Below are 26,707 nucleotides of genomic sequence, written 5' to 3' on the forward strand. Positions count from 1 at the left end.
TTTTCGGCCGGATCTCGAGACCTCGTTTTTTCATTGTGCCATTTTCATCGCCGCCGTTCCTCCTCTCTCCCCTAACCCCTTCCCGCTCTGCCGACGTTTCCCTCCTTTCTATCGGCCGGATCGAACGCGATTATTCGAAGATACGGCCGCGAGAATTTGTCCCGGGACCGATTAAACGAGCCGCGCGCGGGGTGGTATTACCGATTTAGCCGGGCTCATTTCTGACTTCGTTGCCCGATGCCCGACGTAATGGTCCACGCTTCGTATTCAACCGCCGTTACGCGATCGACCTATCAACGGCGTCGCGTTACGCCCGCGCTGTTTTACGATACCGTGAATGCGAAATCCGACGGCGATCGCCCGGCGCAAGGACGTCAAAACGGTGGCAATTATTATTTATTATTCCGCGTCGAATCGGGAATAGAAGAAAATACGGGGCTTGTAAAATAGCGGGGGAATTGTCGAAAACGCGGTGAACACAGATTTTCCGACTGAAATCACGTATTTATGTCTAACAGTTTTAATATTTCACGGTAACACGTTGCACGCGCTAGCATTGAATAGGTTGCCAGAATTTATTTGTTAGCAACGTTTGCTGAAAGTTGGTAAACGTAGTTAAAAGTTGAACTAATTAACAAGCGGTGACTGATAGATTATCAAGCAATGTATAAATAATGAGGTAAGTTGTATAAATAACGATATAGAATTGTTTAAGTAACGATTTAAAATTCTATATGTAACGATATAGAATTGTTTAACTAACGATATAAATTCTATAAATAGTAATGTAGAATTGTATAATATATATATTACTTTATACAGATGTATAAAATATTGTTGAACGTAATATAAAAAATATAATATTTATTCTATTTATAAAAATAACCCACTGTCCTAGGATTAAATAAATCACTTCCCAATATTTCTTTGTTTTTCAATGTAACCACAGTGACTTATATTAACACGTTCGCGGTTTGGCAAATTTCGAGCGAGGCGCGGAAATAAACAGGTGATTTATACCGAAACTAATTGTGATGTCAAAATGTTGATAAGTCACGTTCTGTCCCGGCTGGCTCAAAATATCGCGCTGTGCTGCCGAAAATTTTTAAATACGTGGGAGAAGACAAAATAGAATGAAAATACTCGGCGCGCCAGTTAATCATTGCAGTATGTAATAATTTTAGAAAAAGAAGCTGGTATATAAAATTAGCTGCACGAAAATGTGGCTTATGAATTTTATTACATTTCCTTAAGAATTTAAAGAAGACATACAGAAAGCAACTTTTATATAATTATTGTGTATAGTGCGTGGTACTTTATACGACGAGACTTTTTATTATATTTCTCATGGCGTATATTTAATATATAATTTTATGTAATATATTTAATAAAGAATTTTACACAATATATTATATTTTAATTTTAAAAAAGCCTACACAATTTCGACAAATTTATTAAAATCAATAATAAGAATCTATCGAGCTAATCACATCGTGCAGCCACCGCCAACAATTTCTATTTCACATAAAAATCCTCCCTCGACTCGCAACACCATAAGTACCAAATTTACCTAATTACCATCGCAATACACCCCCTAACAACGTAAACGACCTAATCAGTACCCCGTAAAACGTTAATAATTGTAAACCTGAAAACAGGTCATTTAGCCGCAGCGTATTCAACGTTAAATACGCCTCCCATTTTCGCTATAATGATCCAGAAAAAAAGGCGCAGCTCGCGCGAAGGTATTAAAAAGGCGGAAAATGTAAAACCGGTGACCGGTTTAGCGTTAATTCCGTTTATTTCAATAAAGGAGGAAACAGCGCGGCCGCTCGCTTATTTTGTCAGGAGGAATATCGAGGTGGTAAAGCGAACGTGGAATGGAATATCGATGATTATCAGGACAATGCTCGGTGCCTCTGCTGAGCACCAAGGGTGGTAATTACCTTGGAAAAGAACCGAGTACACGGTGGATTCTTTAAAAAAGTAAAGACCGCGCGGAATAAAATTATTATTATTATTCTTTGTTAACGGGCTAGTAAGACCCTTTTGCGTTACATAGTCCGGAATACATTTAAATAATATAAATTAAAAATTATAATACAAGAGCGTGTCGTGAAGTAATTACAAAGCGTGTGTTTCAATGGCTAGAGTTGCTGCGATTTGTAAATTGTCTCAATTGCCAAAGAAGTCGATTTTTCGTGTTATATATTGATATTTGTATATTCTTAACACTTCAAAGAGTCCAACAATTTACATTACCAAAAATCCTAATTATTTCTCTTTTACAGCACAATAACTTTTCCCAACAGCAGCTTCGGACTACCAAGAACAGTTTCGCCCGACGCGTTCGGAAAATTTGTGGCAGCCACGGACGCGCAAAGAAGCGTAGGTTCAGCTATCGAAACGGGCTGTGCAAGGGGTTGGTTTAGGTCGCTCGTTAGCCGTCCGGCGTGCCGGAGAGTAATAGCGACCGCCGCGAGGGCCAAGAATAATCGGTCGTACTCACCCCCGGTGACGCGGCAGGTCAGGGACGGTGTGTCGTTCTCCTCGTAAGGTCCGGCCGTCCCGTTCACTATCCTTCCCCATTGATCCAGGATGGTCGGCTGTTCCGGCGGCACTGCAACAGAGAAGAAAATCCTTGTCAGAACCGGCAAAGCCGTGTGGCACAACACCGGCTATACAAGGGTCTAACTCGATCGAACATCGCCCCGAAGTATCCCTGGCTACCGTGTCCGGGGGCATCCCGGATCGGATTCTGTTCGGTAAGTACTCGATCGAATCCGAGTCGATTTCAATATTCCCCGGATGCGGTGGCAGAAAAAGACACGGGGAACTGTGTACACAGTATCGTCAATTTCTGTATTGTTCGCGTATTTTCTTGGTACAGTGTAGTTTCTTTCTCGAAGTTTTAGTGCATTTGGTGCGCTGGGTTCGGGTGAGATATTAATAATTGTTTTTAAGGTAGTTATATATTTTAAAGCATTCCTCTGAGAAATTTTATTTTATTTTGTTTTATTAAAATTTTATTTTTAACTTCGCAAAAAATGCTTTTTTGATTAAAATGAAATGAAAATTTTTAGGACAGTATTTATGTCTTTTTTGTACATTATTAAGGATTTTATTTATATTTATGACTGGTAAGAAATTGTAAAATTTTCTGCATTTATTTATGGTTAACATGAACCAGATATTTGGAAAATATTTAACAAAGTCGTGTTTTTAAAAAATATATAATTATTACCGAAACTAGCTTATATAAAATTTTAATAATAACCATAAAATTCTAATAATAACTATAAGATTCTAAATAACAACTATAACATTTTAATAACAACTATAAGATTTTGCTAATAAATACAAAAATAGGGTGTTAATTATTTCTCAAGTGAATTCTTTCAAATATATTTCAAAATTAAAGGGAATGAAATTGTTCCAAAAGGTATAGCAACCCTTTCAGGCATAATTAGGTTAATATCGTACAAGATTGGACCCCGACGCGGGCCACCACTTGTCGCACCCCCATGGCAGCCTAGGGGCTGACTTCGGAGTCTGTAAGCAGCCCGCGTCTCGATAGTTTCGCCGTGCAATCGATTTCCGAGTAATTAAACCTGACCTGTTTCGGACGCCGAGCGCGCGTTTCTCTATCGCGCGGGAGGTGAAACAGGATCGCGGCCGGGTCATTTGCAACGGTTTTCCGTAGAAACGGAGAGTCCTCTCCACGGAGGGGGTGGGAAGAGAACAGGATTGACAATGTCGAACGTCCCGGCAGCGCTTCCCTTCTCTCCACCCCCCTCCCGCTACCGCGCCGGCTCAAAGTCTCTCCGGACGTCCGTAAATGTTCCCAAGCACGAATACCTTCGAATAAGAAGTTCAAAGTGCACTTTCCGCGAACTTCGAATGCGTTCACGTCCAAGAGACCGAGGACGTTTCCGATTGAAATTCCCGGGAGCATTGAAATTTAAGTTCGACCGTTTCTGCCGCGCCGCGGAATTCGTAATTGCTTTAATTCTTGATTAAAAGATTCGGAATGGGGGGCGGAGCGAGAGACGAATGGAAAAAGAGAGAGAGACGGAGAGGACGAAAAAGAGAGAGACGGAGAAGGTGGGAAAGAGAGGCAGAGAGAGACAGGAGAGATCATTTTTAGCAACTTTTTCCTTTGCAAAATTTTTTCACGAGGCGACGTTAACGAGTTATTAACGAAAAACAGTGACCAATGAGTGACGAGATCGCCCCGCGCTAACCGAACTCGCTCCGTCATTGGTCACTGTTTTTCGTCGATAACTCGTAAACGAAGCCTCGGATTGGATTTTTGTTAAGGAAAAAGTTGCTTCAAATGACCCGAGGAACTTACCCACTTAATTTCGAGATTATCAAAAATTTTCAAAATATTTTTATACTAAGCCAAATCCTCTGATTTTGTTCTGAACATAAGCTTGATAAATAGGATAAGAGAGAGAGACGGAGAGAGAAAAAGAGAGAGCGAGATAGATAGATAGATCAAGATTGAGAGAGTGGGGGGAGATAGGGGGAGAAAGGGGTCCCCGTACGAAGCTCCAGTTTTCGCGATTTACCGAGTCGAACTTAATCGCGACAGTGGAAATTTCGTCACGCGGCAACAACGTGGAAATCGTGACACGGCTGTAACAAATACGCCGTCATAATTTCCGGAAATATTAGAACCCCGCTACGCGGGGCGCCGGCCCGCCTCGCCGGAATATTACGATCGGAGAGCCGTTTTGCAGCAGTCCCCGCGATTGCAGCACTTCCACGGCTAGCAATATATCTTCGATTCTGCTAATACGTCTGACCTAACAAGTTTCTTACTGGGGAAAACTGCTTGGCCATTCTTCCTCCGGTCCTCCGCTTCGCCCGCCCCTTCACCCCCGTCGTGCTGGCCGACATCGTCGCGCCTGTCCGCCAACTTTCTTCTCCAGTGGCTTTCAGTTCGTTACCCTGGCTCCGAAGGCGAAAGCTGAAGCTTCCCGAGCCGACGGGATCCACCGGCTTCGGCGTTATAACTTTCGAGGCGCGCCGGTCGCAGAAATTACGATCTCGAAGCTCGGCGATCGCAGAAATTTCGCTCGGACTCTGACAACGGTTAAATAAATAAAACTCTATAATTTACTGTCTTGTAAGAGTCGCCGCGATCGAGACGGACGTTCCTGGAAAATCTGAGCTCGGAAAGGGCCGTTTTTCTCGGCGAAAGGCGGATCTGCGCGGTCGAAATGAAGCACGCGGATACGCCACAGAGAGAGAACGGCGCGAAAATGGCCGGCGGGGGTTACGAAATCGTTAAGCAGTCGGACTTTGCCGAGAGAAATGGCAACCACTGATTCGCTAGCACGCGCGGCACGGGGCCCGGGGAAGCTTGACGACCGGCCAACAGATTTTAATATTTGCAGCCATATCTCAGGCCGGGCCGGGAACTTTTGCCCGGAGAAACGGCGAGCTGACTCTCACTTAAAATCACTTTATACGAATCGCGGCCACTTTTTCGCCCGTCGTTTCGTATCCCGAGCCGTTCCCCCCCCACCCTGGCCGTGTCCCTTGCCCTCCGCCCGTTCTCTCTCGCCGGGGTTATGCCCCTTTCCGCCGATCCGTAACCCCATAACCCATGGAAACTCGCGGGAATCCATTTCGCCCTTCCCGCGACGACGACTCATGGAAAACGGCCGCATTATTCTTGGCCCGCGACCCTCGCGGAGCCCCTTCGCGTTCTACGGACGACGTATGGCGTCGGATAACGCTCCTGCGAACGAGAAACGCGCGTCGCGACGCCCACGATTCGGTCGGCCACGCGACGAAGCTTCTACGGAATTGAAACGTCGAGGAGAATAGGCAATTTATTCGGTGTTAAATAATAAAATCTAAAGGAGGGGTAATATTCTTCTATTTGGGATTTTGGTTTCGGAAAAGTTACTCTGAAAAATTTGAATAATCTAGAAATTGGAGGGGAGTGTTCTTAAGGTCGTTTGAAGCAACTTTTTCCTTAACAAAAATGCAATCCGAGGCTTCGTTTACGAGTTATTGACGAAAAGCAGCGACCAATGACAGGGCGAGCTCGGTTAGCGCGAGACGATCTTGTCACTCATTGGTCACTGTTTTTCGTCAATAACTCGTTAACGTCGCCTCTTGGAAAAATTTTGCAAAGGAAAAAGTTGCTTCTAATGATCTCAGGAATCCTTCAATTATTATTATTGGATTTTAATTTGATGCAATTAGTATTTTGGACACACTATATTCTACTACACCTTATATTTATTAGAATAGGGTTGCTTACGGACAGACTCCTCAACCATCGTTTCTAACTCTTTCTCTTTAACTTCTCATCGTTTTTAATTCTTTTAAGATTATCCTAATTGCAAAGATATTTTCACAGGAAATAATTAAACAAAAGCGACGAGAATATTAAATAAATTCAATCTTGTTAGTTTTATGAATCAGTAAGAGTTTCGTCGACGCTAGTGCTCGCCACGTTTCCCGTTAATTCGGCGAATCAATCTTTCACGAACACTGTGCTTCGAATGGTAAAAATTGTATTCCACGTTCTTTATTATTTTTTTATGGAGAATCTCAATTTATGATGCCACCAGTTGCATGGCACCACGGACATCGTTGAAATCTAGTAGAGAGACTAAGCGACTAAGGGTACTTTCTACAGTAATTTATTATATTTTTATTATTTTATTCAGATTTGAAAGATGTAAGAATGTTGGAAAATTAATCCAACATTACAATACTTTATAGCATACAACAGTTTTCAATACTAAACTTTCCAATTTTAATTTGACTAAAACGACATAACTACGTCAACTTTGACATAACTATGTGTACCATAAATTATTTTTTGACAACTTAAAGATTTCATAATAACGTCACTCGTGTGTAAAGGTTTAAAAAGGACCTTACACAAAGTTCACAATACAATTAGAAATTCCACAGAATTAATTTACCCACTGACAGACTCGCGAAATTACTATAACCGGCTCTCATAATTATGCACTTAGTGACTCGAAACACTGGAAAAGAATTTAAAGGGGCAAAGAAAACGTGGTTCCAGTACCTCGCGATCAATGTTAACAATCTTGATACACTTTGAAAAATTTCATTGTTCCATTGGCTATTCTCTTCCTGACCTTATTGTACGACCGCTTCTTTTAACGTTACGCAACTGCCTTTACATCGCTCGGAAGAATGAAACATAATATCATTTTATCACGAATTCCCTCGCACTGAATTATATCAAATTACGCACTCGAGTTGCAGTGATCCGATAAATTGTTTCTCTTGAAGAATTTGTATTGAGGAATAAAAATTGAACTGCGCTTCGACGATCCAAGTGACATAATCAAAGTGGTATCATAAAAGTGGTATAATCCAAGTTGTATAATCAAAATTGTATAATCCAAGTAACATGATCCAAGCGACACAATCCAAATAAAATAATCAGGTCAAAGTAAGAAATTCCAAACTTGGAAGACAATGGATCACTGAACAAAAACTATAGCAAAGAATCGAATGAAATTGTTAACAAACAAGACTTACTATATCAGTTGTTCGAATATATAATTATTATGCATATTAAGCGTGAAGTTGGCTGTGAAAAAAATTAGGTCTTTTGTCGGGAAGAAACGAAACGACTTTCCCAACGAACCTAATAGTACTAGCAAAGAAGCTGCTACGTCAATGGGTTAAAAATCGAACACGCGGCATCTATAATTCCGGGACTTCGTGGAACGCGTGAAATCGACGGAAGCGTCTCGGAGGGCGCGTGAAACGGATCGATCGGCCGGCACACGGATCCGGCACGGGGGGGCAACGCGAACTCGTTTTCCCACGATCGCGAGCAGATAAAGAGCCGCGGTGAGATCCGTGGTTCTGGTACGGGCTCGATTAATGAGCTCTAGCCCGGGTAGCGGCCCGAGGACAGCCATTTTCTGGCCGAGAATTAGACCACTTAGGCTCGGGGAGCGCGGCCCGCTGGTCGTTTCACGGAGTTCGCCTAACTTTTAAACGAAGGCACGCCACTGTAATTAAACCGTGATCGATCGATCTCCGCGGGAACGACGCGGAGGGGCTGGAAAAATTGTTGGCGCCTCTTCTGGGCATACCTTGGCCCCTTCCAGAGAAACGGCGAGAGAACGAGAGAGAAAGGAGGAGAGAACGGGAGAGGCAAGGCGAGAGAATGGGAGAGAAAAGATGAGAGAAATAGAGAGGCAAGGGGAGAGAACGAGAGAACGATAGAGGAAAGGCGAGAGAACGAGAGTGAAGAAGATAGATAGACAGAGAGGGGGAGAGAGAATGAGGGAGGGGGGAGACGAGGCGAAGGCGAAGAGGAAGGCGGAATCAAATTTTCACGGGGCTCCTCCTATCTTCGCGGAACATTAATTATTTCCGTGTCGGAGTTACCATTTTTCCCGGGCGAACGGAAGCGAAGGAAGACCTCGCTCTCCTCTCTCCACTCTCCTCTCTCCTCTCTCCCCCGGAGAAAAAGCCGATCATATTTTACGATTCTTTCGGGCTGCCCGGCGCCCGTCCCTTAATGACCAAATCCGGCGCGATAATCGAAGATTAATCGGCGACCGATACCGCGGGCGCGCGCGCGCGAATGCGACCGTCCGCCGATCATAATTCAAATCTCTGCGGCCGATAAAAACACCGAAGAAGGAGAAGGATTCGATTTCGTCGAAGAAGCCCCCGGAACCGGCGGAGCCCCGAAATTAACGGGGATGGAATCTGTGCGCGCGCGGGCGGCCGCGTGTTATCCTTCGTTTTTCGCGCGCCTTGCAATATCCGGCCGCCGCCGTAATTAAAATGTCCGCCGGTTTGACTTATCGATCGCGAAAGAATCGCGGGGCGAACGGTTTCTTCGTCGCCGAATTCGCTGTATCGATGCCGGGCCGGAGTTAACCCTTTTATGGAGCGTATCAGCGAGTAGGTGACGCTGGGGTAGGGAATGCTATTAACCCTTTGCATTGCGACGTTTCATGCTGCGTTTAGCACTTATTTGTTCTTAATAATTTCCCTAGTAGGACCAAACAATTCTTATTTCTCCTGTTATTTTTTAAACTTTCTTTTTTTAAACTTCGACATCAGACGAATTTTATTTCGATTTAAAGGAAATTAATAATGTAATTATATTCATATCTAGTCTCTAAATTTTGCAATGATATTTATTGTGTTTAGTAATATCACTTTCTAAAATATTATATAAATGTTTGTAATCATAATTTATCTTTTTTAAATATTATAGGTAGCTTCACGCGATATATTATATCACAGAACCTTCGTCGCTTATGGTTGCGACCTGTACCATTGTTTCGGTTCGAAGGGATAAGAAAATTTGCGGAATCCCGGGCGCGACGGTTGCTTTGTACGGCACTGGATAACAGGATTCTTGTTTAACATATTTAAAGACTGGATTACCATAAAATAATGACGGCAAGGAATAATGAACTATGGCGGTCTGACGCTGGAACGAGATGGAAATTCGAAGGTGGGGGAGGCTCTGCGAAATTGTCTATCTTCGTACCGCGATATTTGCCATCATTTTGTAAATAGTAGTAGTAAACAAAATGAAATTATAGACTTTTCTGAAGAGGAGGTGGGAAAGTCTAAGAAATATTTTTGTTTTATTGTAGCGAGTATAGAAACTGCAACAATAAATTACCAAAAATTCTAGATAAATACAGCCTTAATAACTTCAGTGCTGTGATATATGCAATATTCTAAAACAATACCTTAAAACAACAATTTTTAATTTACGTAATGCACCGAAGGATCGTTTACCAAATACGTAGATAAAGTCTCGATAATTTAAAGTGGGCTGCTCAATTTTCGTGATGCATAGGAAAAGCTGCTTCGCTATCGCTAGAAAAGGGGGAGGGGGAGGGTAGGAAACGCGGTTGGTTATTGCGTGAACGGGAACGATTAAGAAAATAGTAGAAAAATAAGAGAATGTTTGGCGCTTGTTCCGAGATAATAACGATAATAAGTTTTCGCGGGGAATAATGGTTCGACCGGTCGAGGAAGAAAAAGTGTAACGGAGTGCCGCGCTCGGAAGTTTCAGTTGCCGACGTTCGTTCCCCACCTGAGCTCCGGTCGCGGCTCCGCGTCGAAAGGAACTCCCGGCCGACCACATTTTATGCCTACACCGCGGGGCTAGGAGGGGGGGAAGGGCTTTGGACACCGTGCAACGAGTGTACTATAAATATTTGGCGCGCCTGGAATATAGAATAAAGATGTATCGCGGAACTTTTGCGCGTTTCGCAATCCTTGCCCGCGCGAGCGCACGCCGTCGACAATAAGGAGCCGGCGAAAAAACATTCTCTACCCCGGGAAAAACCACCGCCGCGTCCTCCACTTCCTTTATGTCCTTTCTTACTGAAAATTCGCGGAAAAACGCGGTTAACGGACCTCGTTACGGAAAAGCCGCGAAAGTCGTCGGTGAAAATCTGAGAAGAGAAACGAAGTTTTTGCTGCTTCGAGATCGAAGAATCTCGCGGCATTTTCGACGGCGATTCGCAATCGAGATTTAAGGTTAATACGTTAATTATTATGGTTTTTAGATAGGTTTGTTATAAATAGCGTTGTTTGCTATTTTTAAATAAGGTTAGGATCAGGTTAGATACAGTTATTTTAGGATAAGGTTAGTTTCAATTATTTTAGAATAAGGTTAGGTTCAATTTTTTTAGAATAACATTAGATTTAATTATTATAGATTAAAATTAGTTTCAATTATTATAGAATAACATTAGATTAAATTATATTGAATTATTCTAGTCGTCATTATTAAGAATAATCGTCGTCGTCGTCAAGTATTATCGTTGTTATTTAAGTTCTAAAAATTACAATACACTATCACTATTACTATCCCTATTACCCAACATTAATTATTACCATTTATTACATTACCACTAAATATAGAATATAACACTATGGAATTTCCTACAATATTTCTGACATTATAATATTACCATTAACTATATAAAATTATCGCGCGAATAACCAAGAACACCTAACTCTAAAACGCGCAGTTGTCAAGCGGGCTGGCAAACGCATTGCGTTTCATATCGCGGAATCACGATTAAACGCGGAACAAAGCGCGCCGGTGAGAACCGTGCCAGGCTTTGGGTCCGGCGCTGCGAGAACAAGGAACGCTGGAACACAGCGCCGTGGCAGAAAGGATGACTAATTAAGAATTAACGTATAATAATAAAGTGGGGTCTAATGGATGCGTGCCGCGGAGATGAAAGAGTAACGCGAACATACATATACGTGTACGTATCCACATGCATATACAAATACGTATACACATACTCATACATATAGGTATACATACACATATAGATATACATATATATATACATATACATATATAGTTTCTAGGAAATGTGTAAGCCAAGGTAGAACAATAAAGCTTCGTTGCTGTAACGGCGCCCCTGCAATTACGATTATAGAAATGGAAATGCGAGAATTTAAATAATCATCCGGCGCGCGCCCGAGCGCACCGTTCAACGGTGTCGAATGTTGATTGCCCGCCCCCCCCCCCCCCCCCCCCTTGTGCTACAAAGTTACGGCTAATTGACTCCGCGCGCACCGACGCTCTCGCTGTTATTCCCGTACAATTTTTCAACGAGCGGACTTTTTCACGAATCTGGCGCCGGGAGTGGTCGCGGCGCATTTGTTTTCAACTTTCTTCCGTAATAACATATCGAATAACGATAGTTGAACGCTCGAGACCGCTTGCGAGATTTCCTATTTTTATTTGGCACAATGTTATTATTTTAAGTTCGCAATTAGTTCTTTCAAGTTGGTTAGTAGTTGTTCAGGGTTTGTAATTAGTTGTTTTAATTGTCTGGTTATTCGGCTGTGAACACTTATGTATGGACATATATTATGTATGGACACATATTATATCATTATAAGGTAATTATATTTATTTTTATTTTATTCACTGTGAAATGTATTTGATATTTAAAAAGTTGTATAACAATGTAGGAGCTTATAGAGGTAAGATATATACGTAATAAATTATCGGTGGGTAATATGTTAAGGTTAACAAATTTTTAGGTTAGCTTTAGAATATGTCTGAATTTTTACACAATACTTGAATGACTATTTTAAATAAATATATATTCGAAAAATATCCTCTAATATCCCTAAGAATATTTTTAAATACAGTTACATTATAAACAATAAAACAGCAACGAAGGGTAGTTAGTAAGGGTAGTTAATTTTCTCAAAGCAGCTCTAAACATATCATCCTACAAAATTCCATTTCCAATTAATTCTACTCGCAGTTTCTATTTCCTTCGATATATACCATTTCAATAAAAGCCGAAATAATTAGGCATTCGACAGTTTCTCTATAGCGCAGCGAGAGAAAATTCGGCCGCCTCTCGCGGAGTCCTTTTCACGACGGTGCATAGCACGGCGCGACGGGGCTCATTCCTTCGTAGGAGCCGTCGCGCCGGAAGATAATCCAAGATTGCCGCAGACAGTAAAAAAGGGATGAAAAGTCGGGCGCGGATAGACGACGGAGAGGAGCGAGCGAGGACGACGGCGAGGGAAGGTGGGTTGGGCGGCGGAAAACCTGGGAGAGATACCGTGGATGTCACGGTGGAAGACTAGCACCGCGGCACGCCGTGACTTCTGTTGCCGTAGCTAGTCTGTATTACGGGGAAGGGGGAGGGGTGGTGGTAATTGTTCGGGAATCGATTTATCTTCGAACGGCTCAAGGTACGTCGTCTTAACCGCCGCGGACAATGACGGCAGCGGCGACGTCGATTTATCTACGGCGTATGCAACGATGAAACGCGCGGTCTGAACATCCTCCTCTTCCATCGGTATTAAACCCATTCAATGGAATTGGAGAGGCGGAGGGCCCGGGCAAACTGTGTCCTCTTCCATTAGCTGCGAATATCTCTACGTAAATTCACCCTAATCGCTGATCTTTGCGCAATTCAGAAGTGTTCTTTGGATGTGGTAAAATGTTCGAGTGGTAAGTAATATAGCAAAATGTTAGGTTATGTCTGGTTACGGTGTTGGATTAAATTCTTGTTGTTGTCAGTTGAATGAAGGTTTATATTTATTATATGTTTGATATATTTGCTATTTCTGCTATACTTAGTATGTTTGCTATATTTAGTATGTTTGCTATATTTAGTATGTTTGCTATATTTAATATGTTTGCTATATTTAGTATGTTTGCTATATTTACTATGTTTGCTGTATTTACTATATCTACTATATTTACTATATTTACGATTGATTTACTATATTTACTCCATTTACTACATTTACTATATATTTAATATATTTACTATTGATTTGCTATATTTACTCCATTTACTACATTCACTACATATTTACTGCATCTACCACTTTAAATTTTATAAATTAATCGACTTTAACATTGTGATAATTTCTGACGCGTATTTCGTAAAAATAAAAATAAAGTGAAACAGCTGGGCGGTAGATAAAGCGTTAAGAGGGGGGGCATTGGCGTAGCCGGTGAGAAATCGACGAGGTGGGTGGAGAATCGATGCGGCTAAAGTCGGGCTAAATAATTGTAGGCGGCCGACCCAGTGACCCAGCCGGGGAGTCGAGCAGATTGGTAGCGGTTATCGAGATTCTGGCTCGGTCCCCGCAGGCACAGGGCAGATCGCGCGTCGAGATGGCATTCGCAAACGAAATTACATGTCACGAAAAAATTCGTTTATTATTCCGCTCTCGGCTTCCGGCTACGGTATCGCCACATTTTTGCGCTAGATTATTTATCTTGCCTGCTGTCTTCCTTCCTTACTTCGTACTTCCTTTCTTTGCATTTCTTTCGCTCTTTTTTCCATTCCTTTCTTCTCTTTATTTTCGATTCCTTTTTTCTCTATTTTTTCGATTCCTTCTTCTCGCTTTCTCGATTTCTTTTTTCTCTTTCTTTTTTCGATTCCTTTTTCTCTCTTTTTTTGATTTCTTTTTTCTCTATTTTGTCGATTCCTTTCTTTTCTCTTTTTTCGATTCCTTTTTTCTCCCTTTTTTCGATTTCTTTTTTTTCTTTTTTCGATTCCTTTCTTCTCCCTTTTTTCGATTCCTTTTTTGTCCTTTCTCGATTCCTTTCGCCATTTTTTTCTTCATTCCCTCGTCCTTTCTTCTCTCTTTTCCCTGTTCCATCCTTCTATCCTTGCTTCTCTCTTTTCTCCATTCCTCCCTTTTCTCTCACTTTCTTCTCTCCTTTCTCCACTTCTTTCTCCACTCTTTTCTCCATTCTTTTCTTCCTCCGACCCTCGCCCCATTCGACGAGAGATCGTCACGCGTACGATTCTACGGCATCTATAATTCCACCGGCGACCTCTACCGACGGCGAGCGTGAAAAACCCCGCGATCCGTTCGGCTAGGAAAATGCTCCGCGCGGGCGTCGATGCGGCCCGGATACGCGGCGGGCCCCCCCCCCCCCCCCCCCCCGGTTGAATTTATTAGAGCGTTTATTTAGCGGCGCATTTGTCCGCTCGTCGGCCCTGTTCCCAGATACCGCCGGGGGCCGAACAATAAAAATGCAAATAAAGAATTGTTCGCACCGCGACGCGCGCGCGGCCGAACGGCGATCATTATGCGCGGAAGTGTATTCCATAAATCCTAAGCCGGCCGACGCCGCCGCCGCCGACGAACAGCAAAAGCGGTAACACTTTTAATCGGTTACGTGTGAGCGACGGCGCGCACCCGGTCGCGCCGGGTATCGATCACAGATTATCGTCCGGCCGGACGCGGAACTTCTGGCGGGACTTTTCGCGCTACTGTAACCCGTTTCCGGCGACCTTGGCGGGCTCAACTTGAAACGATCGGGCATCCGTTATCGCGCAATTACGATCGTCGGATTCATAGTTAACGCGTAGCTTGACGAGCGGTCTACGTGCGCTCTTAATAGCGTTGCTTTTAATGCCGTCCGTGCGTCTCGAAAGAATTCCTTCGCTTGGATTCAGATTACTACGCTTGTCGTTTAGAGAAAGGCTGTCGAGAAATTATAAATCGCCGAGTTTTACTAATCTTGTGAGTTTTCAATACCGTCTACCTAATCTCATGGAATTTCGAAGATATACGTATATAAATAATTGTAAAATTTATTTGTCATATATTAGATCTACCAAAACATTATGTCAGGTTATGACATTTTATTTGAGACATATATTTCTCAAAAATATTCATAAATCGCCATGATACACTAAATATTAGGTGAATACAAAATTTATCATTTTATAGAAATTTATTAAATGTCCTGCTATGTACGAATTCTTATAATCTAAACAATTTTAAAACGAATAATGTAAAATCAAACAATCTTTAGTTACCGTAGATTGTCATTTATATAATAACGAATAAAGCATATTTGTGTGACTAAAAATACCATTCGCGCTGCTAAAAATATAAACAGCGACAGCGCGTTCTTATTTCGCTTCTGTTCATCGCAGCCGAGACAGACGTATCTCGTGTACCGTGGCATAGTCGTTCCGTGTCTCAAGATAATAGCCTTAGGAGATCGCTGCTCGAAATGAAGACTCTACCCGGCGGCTAGCTCGCATGCAGCAGCACCAAAGGAACAACAACGACAATCAATATCAAATTCCGCTAGCATCCGCCCCAAACAAAAACCACCCCAAAATCGCTGCCATAACCTCCATCAAACCCCATCTTGCAAATCCCATCGCTTCCTCTATTTAATATAAAACCCCTTCCTCTCTCTCTCTCTCTCTCTCTTTCTCAGCTGACGCAACCATGTTAACAAAATCTTTTCGCAGTAATTACAGCACAGAACGGACGATTTCGGTGCAACAGAAGACCGCGAGACAAAGGGTTAGATCCGGGGTTAGGACGGTCGGCGGCGTCCCGGAAAATCCTCGCGCGCCCGAAAACGTCGCCGGCATACGAGGCGGCGTTCGGTAAACATCCCGCTTGGCTTTTCAACTCGCCGTAGCTGGAAGCCGCGAGGCTTATTCAAATTGTCCGAGCGGAGGCTAGAAGCGGAGCCGAGCAGAGCAGAGCGAAGCGAAGCGGAGTTAGACGAGCTAAGAAGACGCTCTTTTTTCCTGAATCGTGCCTCCAATTTTCTCGAGCTCTCGCTTCTTTGAGAGAACAGAAAAGAGATCGAGAAAGATATAGAGAGAGAGAGAGGACCGCGTCTCCGGTGGGAGCCGCGAGCCGGCACGGAGGCGATTACCCGGTCCCGAAATAACGCCTCGTGACTATTTCAGCCCCGGCGCATCGCGGGCTTCAGAGACACGCGGGGGGCGTTTCTCTTTGGCGGCGCGTTAACGCGGAAAGGGCGGCAGGAGGAGGAGGAGGAGGAGGGTGGCGGAGAAGGGGGGCGATTAGCACACCCGGGGAGAAGTCGTTCGAAGCGATCGTTTCTATTCAGTGGGCTCTCCATCGCGGCGCAACGGGTTTGGAGCGATGGCGTGCAAGCTCGCGGCGGCGGCGGCGGCGCCCCACCAGCTTACGGCTCGGCTCCTTCGTCGCGTCGGCACGCAGCGATATAACGTTAAACTCCGGCTCGAAACCCTGTTATAATATATTAGCTCGCTCGATTTCGCCCGGCATTACCATACGTAGCGGCAGATTCGCGTGATGGAAGTCTTCGCGTCAATTGCCAGAAACCCTATTGAGAGAAATACCGCGCGCGCCTTCGCCGTCCCGCGCCGCCCCGCGCCCCACCGCCGCGCGTTCATGCTAGAAGCCGACTATTAAGTCAGACAACTGGGAGGCGTGTTAAATTTCAAGGGAATGGTTCCCCAATAGTAATAGCCGAGTGGTGTCAGACGAGCAGAAACATTATCGTAAGTGGTGAGAGACTCGGCATGGTCGGACAGACCGGCTTTAAGACCCGACCGAGTAGAAATTGGAGTAGACTATCCCTCGCCTGCCTCACCCTCTTTCTCTCTCTCTCTCTCTCACACTCTCTCTATCTCTATATATCTCTTTCTCTGTCTATATCTGTCGCTCTTTGTCTAACACTCTCTATGTCCCTCTCTATTTCTGTTCCTATATCTATCTCTATCTCTTTCGCTATCTATCTCTATCACTTTCTCTCTCTATCTAACTCTCTATCTATCTGTCTTTCTCTCTCTGTTTCTCTCTCTATTTAATATAGTAATTTAAATATTCAGTAATTAAATATCTCGATTATCTATTATATATTGATTACATCTATTTTAGAAACAGAAGTTACTCAATTTTGAAGAACAATAAACTTCTGAACAAAACATTGTTCAATAGGATTTTACATTACGACGATATTTAATAAAATGGAAAATTTATTTAGAAATTTATTTATCTATTAAAACAAAGAAAAATGCTAAATAAACATTTCAAAATTAAATAAACTCTCCCCCGTTACAAAAATTCATCCCTAAACAGTTAATCATCCCCAAACTCGAAAACGAGCCTAAATGCACCGACACTCGTCACCAAATTCCGGAAACAGCCAAAGCGCAAAGATCGCGCACACTTAATTTCATCCGATTCGTCTCATTATCGACGACAGCTTTCACGGCGCGCGCGCGCTCGCGCGTGCCGACGTCAGTTTAGTTTAGTAGAAACGCCTCGAAATATCTCGGCCGTGTTCGACGTCGTCGGATATCGTCGTTGATCTCGAATTAAATCTACCGCGACAGCGATTCGATTGCCTGAAACGTCCGCGATATTATTCCGGGAGTTTTGCCGGTCTATTCGCAGCCGGCTCCGCTGTCCCGCGACCGTTCCAGTCGTGTGACAAGACGCAGCTCGGTATCGGGGATCGGTGTTGCGCTAATTTCGTTTGGCGGACGTCGATCGTCCTGGAATAACATTTACAATGTTGTACGGTGCAATGAATTCGAAGTGGATTGGCGAGTTGGACAACGCGGAGAAGAGGAGAGAAGAGGAGAAAGGGGGAAGAGGAGAAAAGGGGACGAAGAGATGAGGAGACGAAGAGATGAGGAGACGAAAAGACGAGGAGAAGACGAAAAGACGAAGAGAAGTCGATGCTACGAGAAGATGAGACGCAGAGGCGAAGAGACGACAAGATGACAAGACGAAGAGACGACGAGAAGACGAGACGAAAAGAAGACGAGATCAAGAGACGAAGAGGCGACGAGATCAAGAGACGAAGAGACGACGAAGCTACAAGAAGACGAGGCGACGAGATCAAGAGACGAAGAGACGACGAGGCGAAGAGAAGACGGGGCGAAGAGACGACGAACCTACGAAACGTAGAAATGAAGAGGCGACGAGACGACGGGGCGAGGCGAAGACGAAACTACGAAACGACGAGACCAAGAGATGAGACGACGAAACTGCGAGCCGACGAGAAGACAAAACTACAAGACGACGAGAAGACGAGACCGACAGACGACGAAACTATGAAACGACGAGACGAAGCGACGACGAAACTACGAGACGAAGAAACTACTATCCGACGAAGCTGCGGGACTACAATACGTCGAAACTTTGGGACTACAAGGACGCCGCGACGGCGAAGAAGACCCCCTTCCCCCTGTCCCCTCTCTCCTTTCCTCGTTCCGTCGATTCCTTTCCGCTCGATCGTCTTCTTTTCCTCTCGCGCGGCTCCTTCCACCGGAGGCCCTCTCCGGCGGCCGTGCGCGCGCGCGCGCAGGCGGCTGCTTGTTAAATTTTTACGGCCAGCAGTTTTTGCGAGGACGAAGCTCCGCGAGCAGAAGCCTCGCGTCATCCTTTCGGCCTTCGTCGTCTGGAATTTATGACGGTCGACGTTTCCGGCGAGCGCCGGACGAATAACTCTCTTCTGCGTCGTCGTCGTCGATACGTTTAATCGGCGCGATTGCGACCCCCCCTGCAGCGAACCTAATTCCGGGGTGATCGGTTCCCCGACGAAATTATGCGATTCCTATGCTGCTGGAAACATGGCGAAAATACTGAGCCAATTCCGGAAACGATTCTTTTTGAGGAAACTGTTTAGAATAAAATGGTCGGCGGTGGGTTTTGTGGGGGTTGACGGGTAGCTGGTTCTCGAAGACGGCCATCTTGATATGGATTTGTTTGCTGGTTCTTTTTTCATTTGATAGTAAATATATTGGTGGTGGTTTGTTTCTGAAATATATTTTCTTTAGAATTTCAAAGCTAGAAACCTAAATATCTCGAAAGAAAAACACGTCCCCCCAAAAAAATATTAAAAACGAAAATTACTCGATTTCAAAAAGCATAAACTTTCAAATCGATCAAATTCTCCATTACCAGGATATTTAACAAAATAATAAGATTGCCCGGCTTCATTTCGGTTCACCTAAAATAGTGCTCTGAAATCGATGCATTTCACCCTCAATAACCCAACAACGCATTTCAATCTCGCCACGCGAATACCAAATAAAGCTTATTCATTGATCAGACAATGTCAACGTAATTAACCATACCGCGTCCGTATCGAAATCGGTCGAACCGTATCCTAATCTGATATAATTACAATTTCCTACGTCCGCCTGCACTCTACCCCCCCCCCCCCCCCTCCCAAAAAAAAACACAATTCCACACTTTGATCAATCCGTCGGACGATTACCTCATTGTCTAACGCGAGCATCACGCCGAACAGGCATTGTATAATTGTTAGTCGCGGCCTCCTCGTATTAATAATTATTTTGGGTGGCCGGGGGAGGGGGTGGTGGGTAACGGCGGCGGCGGCGCGACGGGGGCGAATTGTCGGCCGACGGCTGATTTCTGGCATGACGGTCGTCGACGTTGAAATTTCCCGAAAACCGGTCGACAGGCAAATTCCAAATTTCCGGGCTTTTTAACTGGTTTTCCGCCGCGTTTGACGAGCGAACCGACGGGACGGGAGACGGGTCGGGAGGGAGGGAGGGACGAGGAAGGGAGGGGGGAAGCGGATGGAACGAACGAACCCAGGCGGCACTCGGGAAGAATTAAGTCCTAATGGATTACGTCCGGTGGAAGGCCGTGCGCCTCGGATTAAAATCCATCACTCGTAGATACTATTAAACCTTTCGTAGAATATCCTCCTTGACGGATCACCGGATGCGCGGCCGCGTACGAGCGACACCGTGTCGCGACGCCGACGAGACGCGACACGGCCCCGCGGTCCTTGGATTTCAATAAAAATGTCAAATTTCGTTTTCAAAAATTCGTCGCGGGCGAGACGTCGTCGGCCCATCGTTCATGCTCCTTGTCAGCCGTCGCGTCGTCGTCGTCGAGGATCTCGTCGACGACGCGGATCCTCGCGACGCTCTCTTTCTTCGCGACGCTATTTTTCTTTGTGGCGTTCTCTTTCTTTGCCACGCTATTTTTCTTTGTGGCGCTCTCTTTCTTTGCGACGCTATTTTTCTTTGTGGCGCTCTCTTTCTTTGCGACGCTATTTCTCTTTGTGGCGCTCTTTTTCTCCGCGTCGCCATTTTTCCTCTCGTCGCTCTCTTTCCTCTTACCGATCTCTTTTCTCTCACCGATCTCTTACCAGTCGCCGCTTTCTTTCCTTTCTCCACTGTCTTTCCTCGCGCCGATCTCTTTTCTCTCACCGATCTCTTTCCTCTCGCGTCGCTATCTTTCCTCTTACCGATCTCTTTTCTTTTTTCCTCGAATCGTCATTTTTCCTCTTACCGATCTCTTTTCTTTTTTCCTCGAACCGTCATTTTTCCTCTTACCGATCTCTTTCCTCTCTCCACCCCTTCCTTTTCCTCCGAAAGCCGAAGCCCTGACACACCGACGCGACGACCGCCGTGCCCCGAATTCCACCGTCGACTTTGTCGGCATAGACCGATAAAAATAACGAGAAAGATTACACCGAAGAAGGCGGTGAGAGCACTTTCTCCCTCTTGGGGGGCGGCGACGGCAGAGGCGAACTACTTTACGCTTCGACGATGCTTTTCCAGCGGCCTCTGCGAAGTTTCGTCTGTTCTTCGGGAGCCACTCGAGAGAGAGAGAGGGAGAGTAGTAACGATGCAGACAAGGTTTGCCCGGGACCCCTCTCTCTCTCTCTCTTCGATCCGATTAGACTCTCGTAGAGGCCTGCTGCGGTGAGGTGGAGTTGATTTCCCTAACAAGGGACCGACGCCCGATCTCGCGCACGAAATTCTATTTTTCTGATGATATTTTTGCGGTATTATTAAATGTTACAATTGTCTTTTATTATACAAGTCTCCGTAAATGCAGTAGAAACACGGATATCTTAAATTAACACTTTATCGACCTGTTAGGTAGCCTCTGAATCGCTGTCACGGCGACCGAGAATTCGCTACCTATTATTGCTATATTATTACAGTATATAGTATAGTAATATTATTAGGTATTATTGAGGTATTATTAAATATTGTCCAATGCTAATTTTACGAAAATATAGCAATGTTTACCGAACGTCCTGTCGATAAAGTGTTAACAGGTGTTCAACATTCGACAGCCAGTCGATATTCATGTTATCGATTCTATTGCCATCACTATAATAATTGAAAAGTGACCGCGGTAATTATAGTCGTTCATTAATTAATCCTAGCTAGAATAAATCAATAATCGTCACGTTTGATAACCCGTATTCGCTGACCAGTAATTTTAATATAAATTCGTTTATTTTGATCAAATCGTGTTCGTCCTGGCTTACGTCAATACTAATATAAAATAGTAATATATTATATACTATATGATAAACTATATACTATATACTGTTATATACTATATTATATAATATATTATATTAATAATATATGTACAGCATTCACTCTCAACCAAAGAATGTTACACACTCAGAATAACAATCTATACACAAACTATCAAACATTAAAAACATTAACAAAATCCAAGAATAATGGTGCCTTAATTTAACCTCATCAAAACGATTAAATAAGACAGAAATATGGTGCTTGGCTCCAACATCAGCCAATTAATGCCGACAATATTTCTCTCGCTTATTCGACCATTTAAGTTGTCAGATAAACTATACACTCGAATAAACCGAACACACCAACATGCACGACGATCACGCGAAAGTCGGCCAAACGAAGAATCCTCGTTAGTGACTGCCAATGCGTCGACGATAAGGTCGAAACGTCGAGGAAACTCAACGTTTGTCGCAGCGCGGTGGCGTCGCTTTAAAGCTGAACTGCAGCGGGCCGATTAAAAAGCGACTTGTAATTCTCGCGGATATTCGACGTCGAAAAAATGTGTCCCCGTCGCGCGAGCGCGAGCACGGCGATGGAATATAACCGTGTCGTCGTTCCCGCGAAATTATTTCGAGACTCGTCGCGCGATTTAATAGCGTCCGGAGCGGCGCGATGAGGGGCGAGAGGAGGGGCGAGGCGGGGAGGCGGGGCGAAGCGGCTCCCGTTTCGCCGGCGGAGCAAATATCGCGGTGACACGTTACAATGCCCGCTGTTCGATTTGTTTTGATACGAATTACGGAGGGAAGGGGCGGGGGAGGGAGGGAGGGGGAGGGGTGCCGCGGATGTGAGGGATTACCCCGTTAAATAGATTCGGCTCGGATCGGCGGCGCCCCTGACGATCGTTATAATAATTCAAATGCGTTCGTTACCGGCGATATTCTCGCCCCGCCGACGTCCGGTCGTCCGCGGCAGAGTTATGGGCCCCCCCCCCCCCCCCCCCCCCCCCCCCCCCGATTTAACGTCATAATTCTTACATTGTTATGGAAATTTCCTTTAACTCGGCTAATTACCGAAACGCCGGCCGGCTCGTTTGCGGCGCGGTCGCGACACGGTCGCGGCACGGATCCGGCGGAAACGCGGTGGCGCGCGCGCGCGCGCACGCAGAGATACAGAAAACTGCGCGCGTTCCGCGAACAATGATCGCTGGTATTTACAGCGGTGGAATCTGAGAACGGGTTCGCGAGATTCTCCGCGTTAACCTTTCCCCCGGACACTTTCAATAGATCCTGTCTATGTTCGCGAGCCCTTTGACGGGTTTTATATGCGACTATGCGCTGCTGTACGGTTGTCGATATAACGTGCGACGGGAATCCAGTGCTTGCACGTGTGTCACTTTTGTCAACGTGACTCGAACGTCGTTTACACGCGGCGACGCGACTCTTCGATTCTTCTTTGACGATTCTTATTCGTCGGTAAATGGTTGTTTAAATCTTTGCGGAGGGATTGAGGTTATGTGCGGGTGTCGCGATGGTTGGAATTCGTTTTGGTTGCGTGAACAGTAATAAATGGTATTTGTATTATGTTTGGAAATAATATTTGTTGATTTAACGATGTTTGATTAAGTTTTAATGTTTAGGTAAAATCTAGAAAAAATCGAAGTGAATTAGAAATTTACCATAAGGGTGACATTATAATACTCCATTGACCACGAGCCTGTTTACTGTAGTACATTTTGCACTTTCTATAAATTATTACTAAAATAACCTCAATTGATAATTCCATCTTAAATCTCACTTCTCCACACTTTTACATAAAATAACAGAAACAAACTAACAGCAACTAACGAACAGAAATGAGGATTCGACCGTTCCTCGTTCCGCGAAAATTTGAAAATACTCTGAACGGCGCGGGCGAACGGGTTCGAAAACCGTCGACGCAAGAAGCCGCGCACCGTTTGTTTATAAAATAGAAAAAGGGCGGCGGCCGAAAAAGAGAGAAACGGGAAAAGAAATACGCGGTGCCAGACTGAAACAGCCCCATAATCGCGAGAAAGTCGCCGCAATCCGCGGTCGCAAATGCACACGCATACATACATACCTACATATGTAATACATATATATGTATGTGTATATATATATATATATCGTTTCGCACGGTCGAACGAGACCGAGAGCCAGGTAGGAAAGCAAGGCAGGTGTTGTCGGCGGCTGGTCGAGTATTTTAAAACAGCGCCGCCCCCTGTGCACCGGTGGCTCGTTTGAATTTTAGAACGATAGTGGAAACTCGTGTAGCCGAGCGCGCGCGCCCGCGCGCGAGTCGTGAATTTAACTTTCCGGAAGGGAGCGGCGGGAGGCGGGCGGGAATAGGCGGTGGCGCGAATTAATTCACGACCTTCTGACAAACCGAGTTCACCAAGCCGAGGCCGCGCGGCGGCTCCGGAGTGCTGGACACGCGTTACCCTCGCCCCTCTCCGGCTCTCCCCCTCCCCTCTCTCTCTCTCCGCCGTCGCCTATCTGTTCCAGTAGAAGCCCACGGGAACCCACGGGGTTTACGATGCAAACGATCCCGGAGGCCGGGCGCGCGCGTTCCTCAAAGATTTCGCCGAGAGAACCCGTTTAGGCAAATATTTCATTCGACGGGCCGCCACTTCGTTTCCCGCGGATTTCGCCGCCGGTTTCCTGCGCCCACCCCCTGTAACGGCGCGTTTCTACCATCCCCTTCCAACGGCGCGTTCCTTCCCCCTCTTCTTCTCTAGGCCGATTACTGCAAATTTTATAAGAATAAGTGATTCGATGTTTTCTACTTTATGGACGTGTTCTCTGTTCTGGAAAATCAATTCTAAAATGATTATTATATAGCTCAGTAATTGTACTGTATTCTGATTTATTATATCCAAGGTGAGGTACGTTTTTTTAAAAAATTGCGCTGAGGTAAGTTGATTCCCCATACTCGATAATTAAATTTAATGTCTTTTTAACCCCTTGCACTATAGCTAATTTCATACTGTGGCGATTAGCACTTGCTAATAATTAATAATTTTCCTAATAGGATCAAACAATTTTCTTTACCTATATTGTCTTTATTTACATAGAAAATAAAAAAATACTGCCCTGAAAACGATAATAACAATAAATATCTTCACCAGGACTCATTGTTATAGCCCAAAGGGTTAATGTCTACTCAAAGGGCTATTAACCCTATTATAATAGCTCGTCGCGAATCTTCTCCAAAATTTATTATTAACATTATCATCATCATTGTATTCCCAGAAACGAGATCAAAGGGGTGGTCCAGCGTTCGTCCAGGTAATCGTCGAATGACTTTTCCATATTTCCCGCGGCGTTTGCAAAACATACCGACACTTAAACCCCGCCGATATATCGGAGGAGGCGGCGCAGTGGGGAGAGTAAATTGCTGGAAAGCCCGCAACAGAGAGAATTGAATGGCCGTCACTGGGTAGCGGACGATAGGCACAAGGGTGGCGGCGCCGGCACAAGCGAGCGAGATACACATATACAGACGCGAGCGTATAAGCGGGCCCGGCTATACGCTGCACACAGGGGCCGCCTATTTTCCAGCCAGCCCTGAAATTATCGGCGCGGTCTGAGCGAGGTCCATTGATTACCACTGGTAATTGCCATTACAACTCCCTACCTAACGGCGGCGTGTTGCACACCCCCTTCGCTCGAACGATTCAACCGACCCTCCCCTCCCCTCCCCTCCGCGACGCGCGTTCGCCCGTCAATGGAGAAAATGGAAAAACGTCGCTGCTTCGCTGTCTACGGAAAAATATCTCCGAGATCTGGTGGAATGTTTAAATAATCGTACTTAGCGACAGAACGTACCAAACACATTCCATTTAAAATATTTGTATAAAAATCGACGCGTCTTTTTGACAAATTACCATTATAGTATTACTATACGTTTTTGACAAATTATTACCGTGACGTAACCTTAACAATATATATACTTAAAATCGATAAAGATAGGCGAGAATTCGTTTTATAAAATCACATAATATTTGTGCTAAAAGCAATGCATCTTGGTATCTTTTTTGACAAATTATAAAATGTAAAATGTAAAAATACCCCATTCACTAAAATTAAATAAGAACAATTTAATTAAAACAATTTTATCAAAATAACGACCCTAATTCATTCGCTAAAAAAAAAATATATAAAAATAACAGTACTACATTATATCATTCCTATAAAGAAAATCAGTAAAATTTAATGACAACAATTTAATTAAAACAATTTCCTCGAAACAACGATCCAAATTCCTTTCTTCGTCCCTCAAAAAGCTGGCCAAAAAATACTAAAATAAAATCCGCGTTCATTCCAGAATTTAGAAATAAAGAAAATGCTCAGCCTAACCTCTCGTCGCATGTTCTGCAAACGATCGGGTGCCCCGGGGAAGCACACCCACACACACACCGTTGAAATAAAAATTCTTGACACGCAAAATATCACCGTAACGTGTAACAGTCGTGTGCGCGTAGGTGGCTGGGTCAAGTAACATATATTTCTCGGTTAAAAAAAAAAAAAAAAAAAAAGAATAAACAAAAGAGAGCGAGAGAGAGAGGGAGAGAGAGGACGGTGAAAAAAAGGTCGATCGACCCAGCCGCAGCTAAAGGTTTCCCAGCCTGTCGTCGACGATTTTTGTCGATCGAATCTCCACTTTCGCCTGGCGAATCCTATCCCCTCTCCTCCCCCCCTCCCTTTTCACCGACGATCAATCGTTGCAAATTGGAGATAGGAGGACACGCGGCATAAACATTCTCCAAACGAAATTTCGCGGAATCGGCGTTGTTTAACCGTTGAAATATTCAGGGGCGCGCTGTACCAAACGCCGGACGTGGACAGAGGGTGGAAGGGAGGAAGGGAGGGAGGGGGGTGGTGAATAAAAAAACTAGCGGTCAACCCGGCGGGTATTTAACTTGAATCGATGCGGGACCGATGGAACGTTATTTGAAAAAATTAAACCCGACAAATGTGTACACGTGACGAGAGTTGTTGGTTCGTTTTATTCTTTTATCTTGTTTTTTATTTACAAGACATATTTTTCTGATTTTGTATTTATTTATTAGACTTAGACCTTTTTTCTTT

General features: G+C 44.4%; 1 protein-coding gene across 1 annotated transcript in view; it reads right to left on the bottom strand.

Annotated features, from left to right (window-relative positions):
• LOC144468342 (kin of IRRE-like protein 1) overlaps nt 1-26,707 on the bottom strand; it is a 123,021-nt gene that overhangs the window by 74,829 nt on the left and 21,485 nt on the right. Inside the window, exon 3 of the mRNA XM_078177753.1 lies at nt 2,510-2,620. Coding sequence (XP_078033879.1) covers nt 2,510-2,620 — 111 coding nt within the window. The remainder of the gene's footprint in view (nt 1-2,509; nt 2,621-26,707) is intronic.

This window comes from Augochlora pura, chromosome 4 (assembly GCF_028453695.1).
Source record: "Augochlora pura isolate Apur16 chromosome 4, APUR_v2.2.1, whole genome shotgun sequence".
Lineage (NCBI taxonomy): Eukaryota > Metazoa > Arthropoda > Insecta > Hymenoptera > Halictidae > Augochlora > Augochlora pura.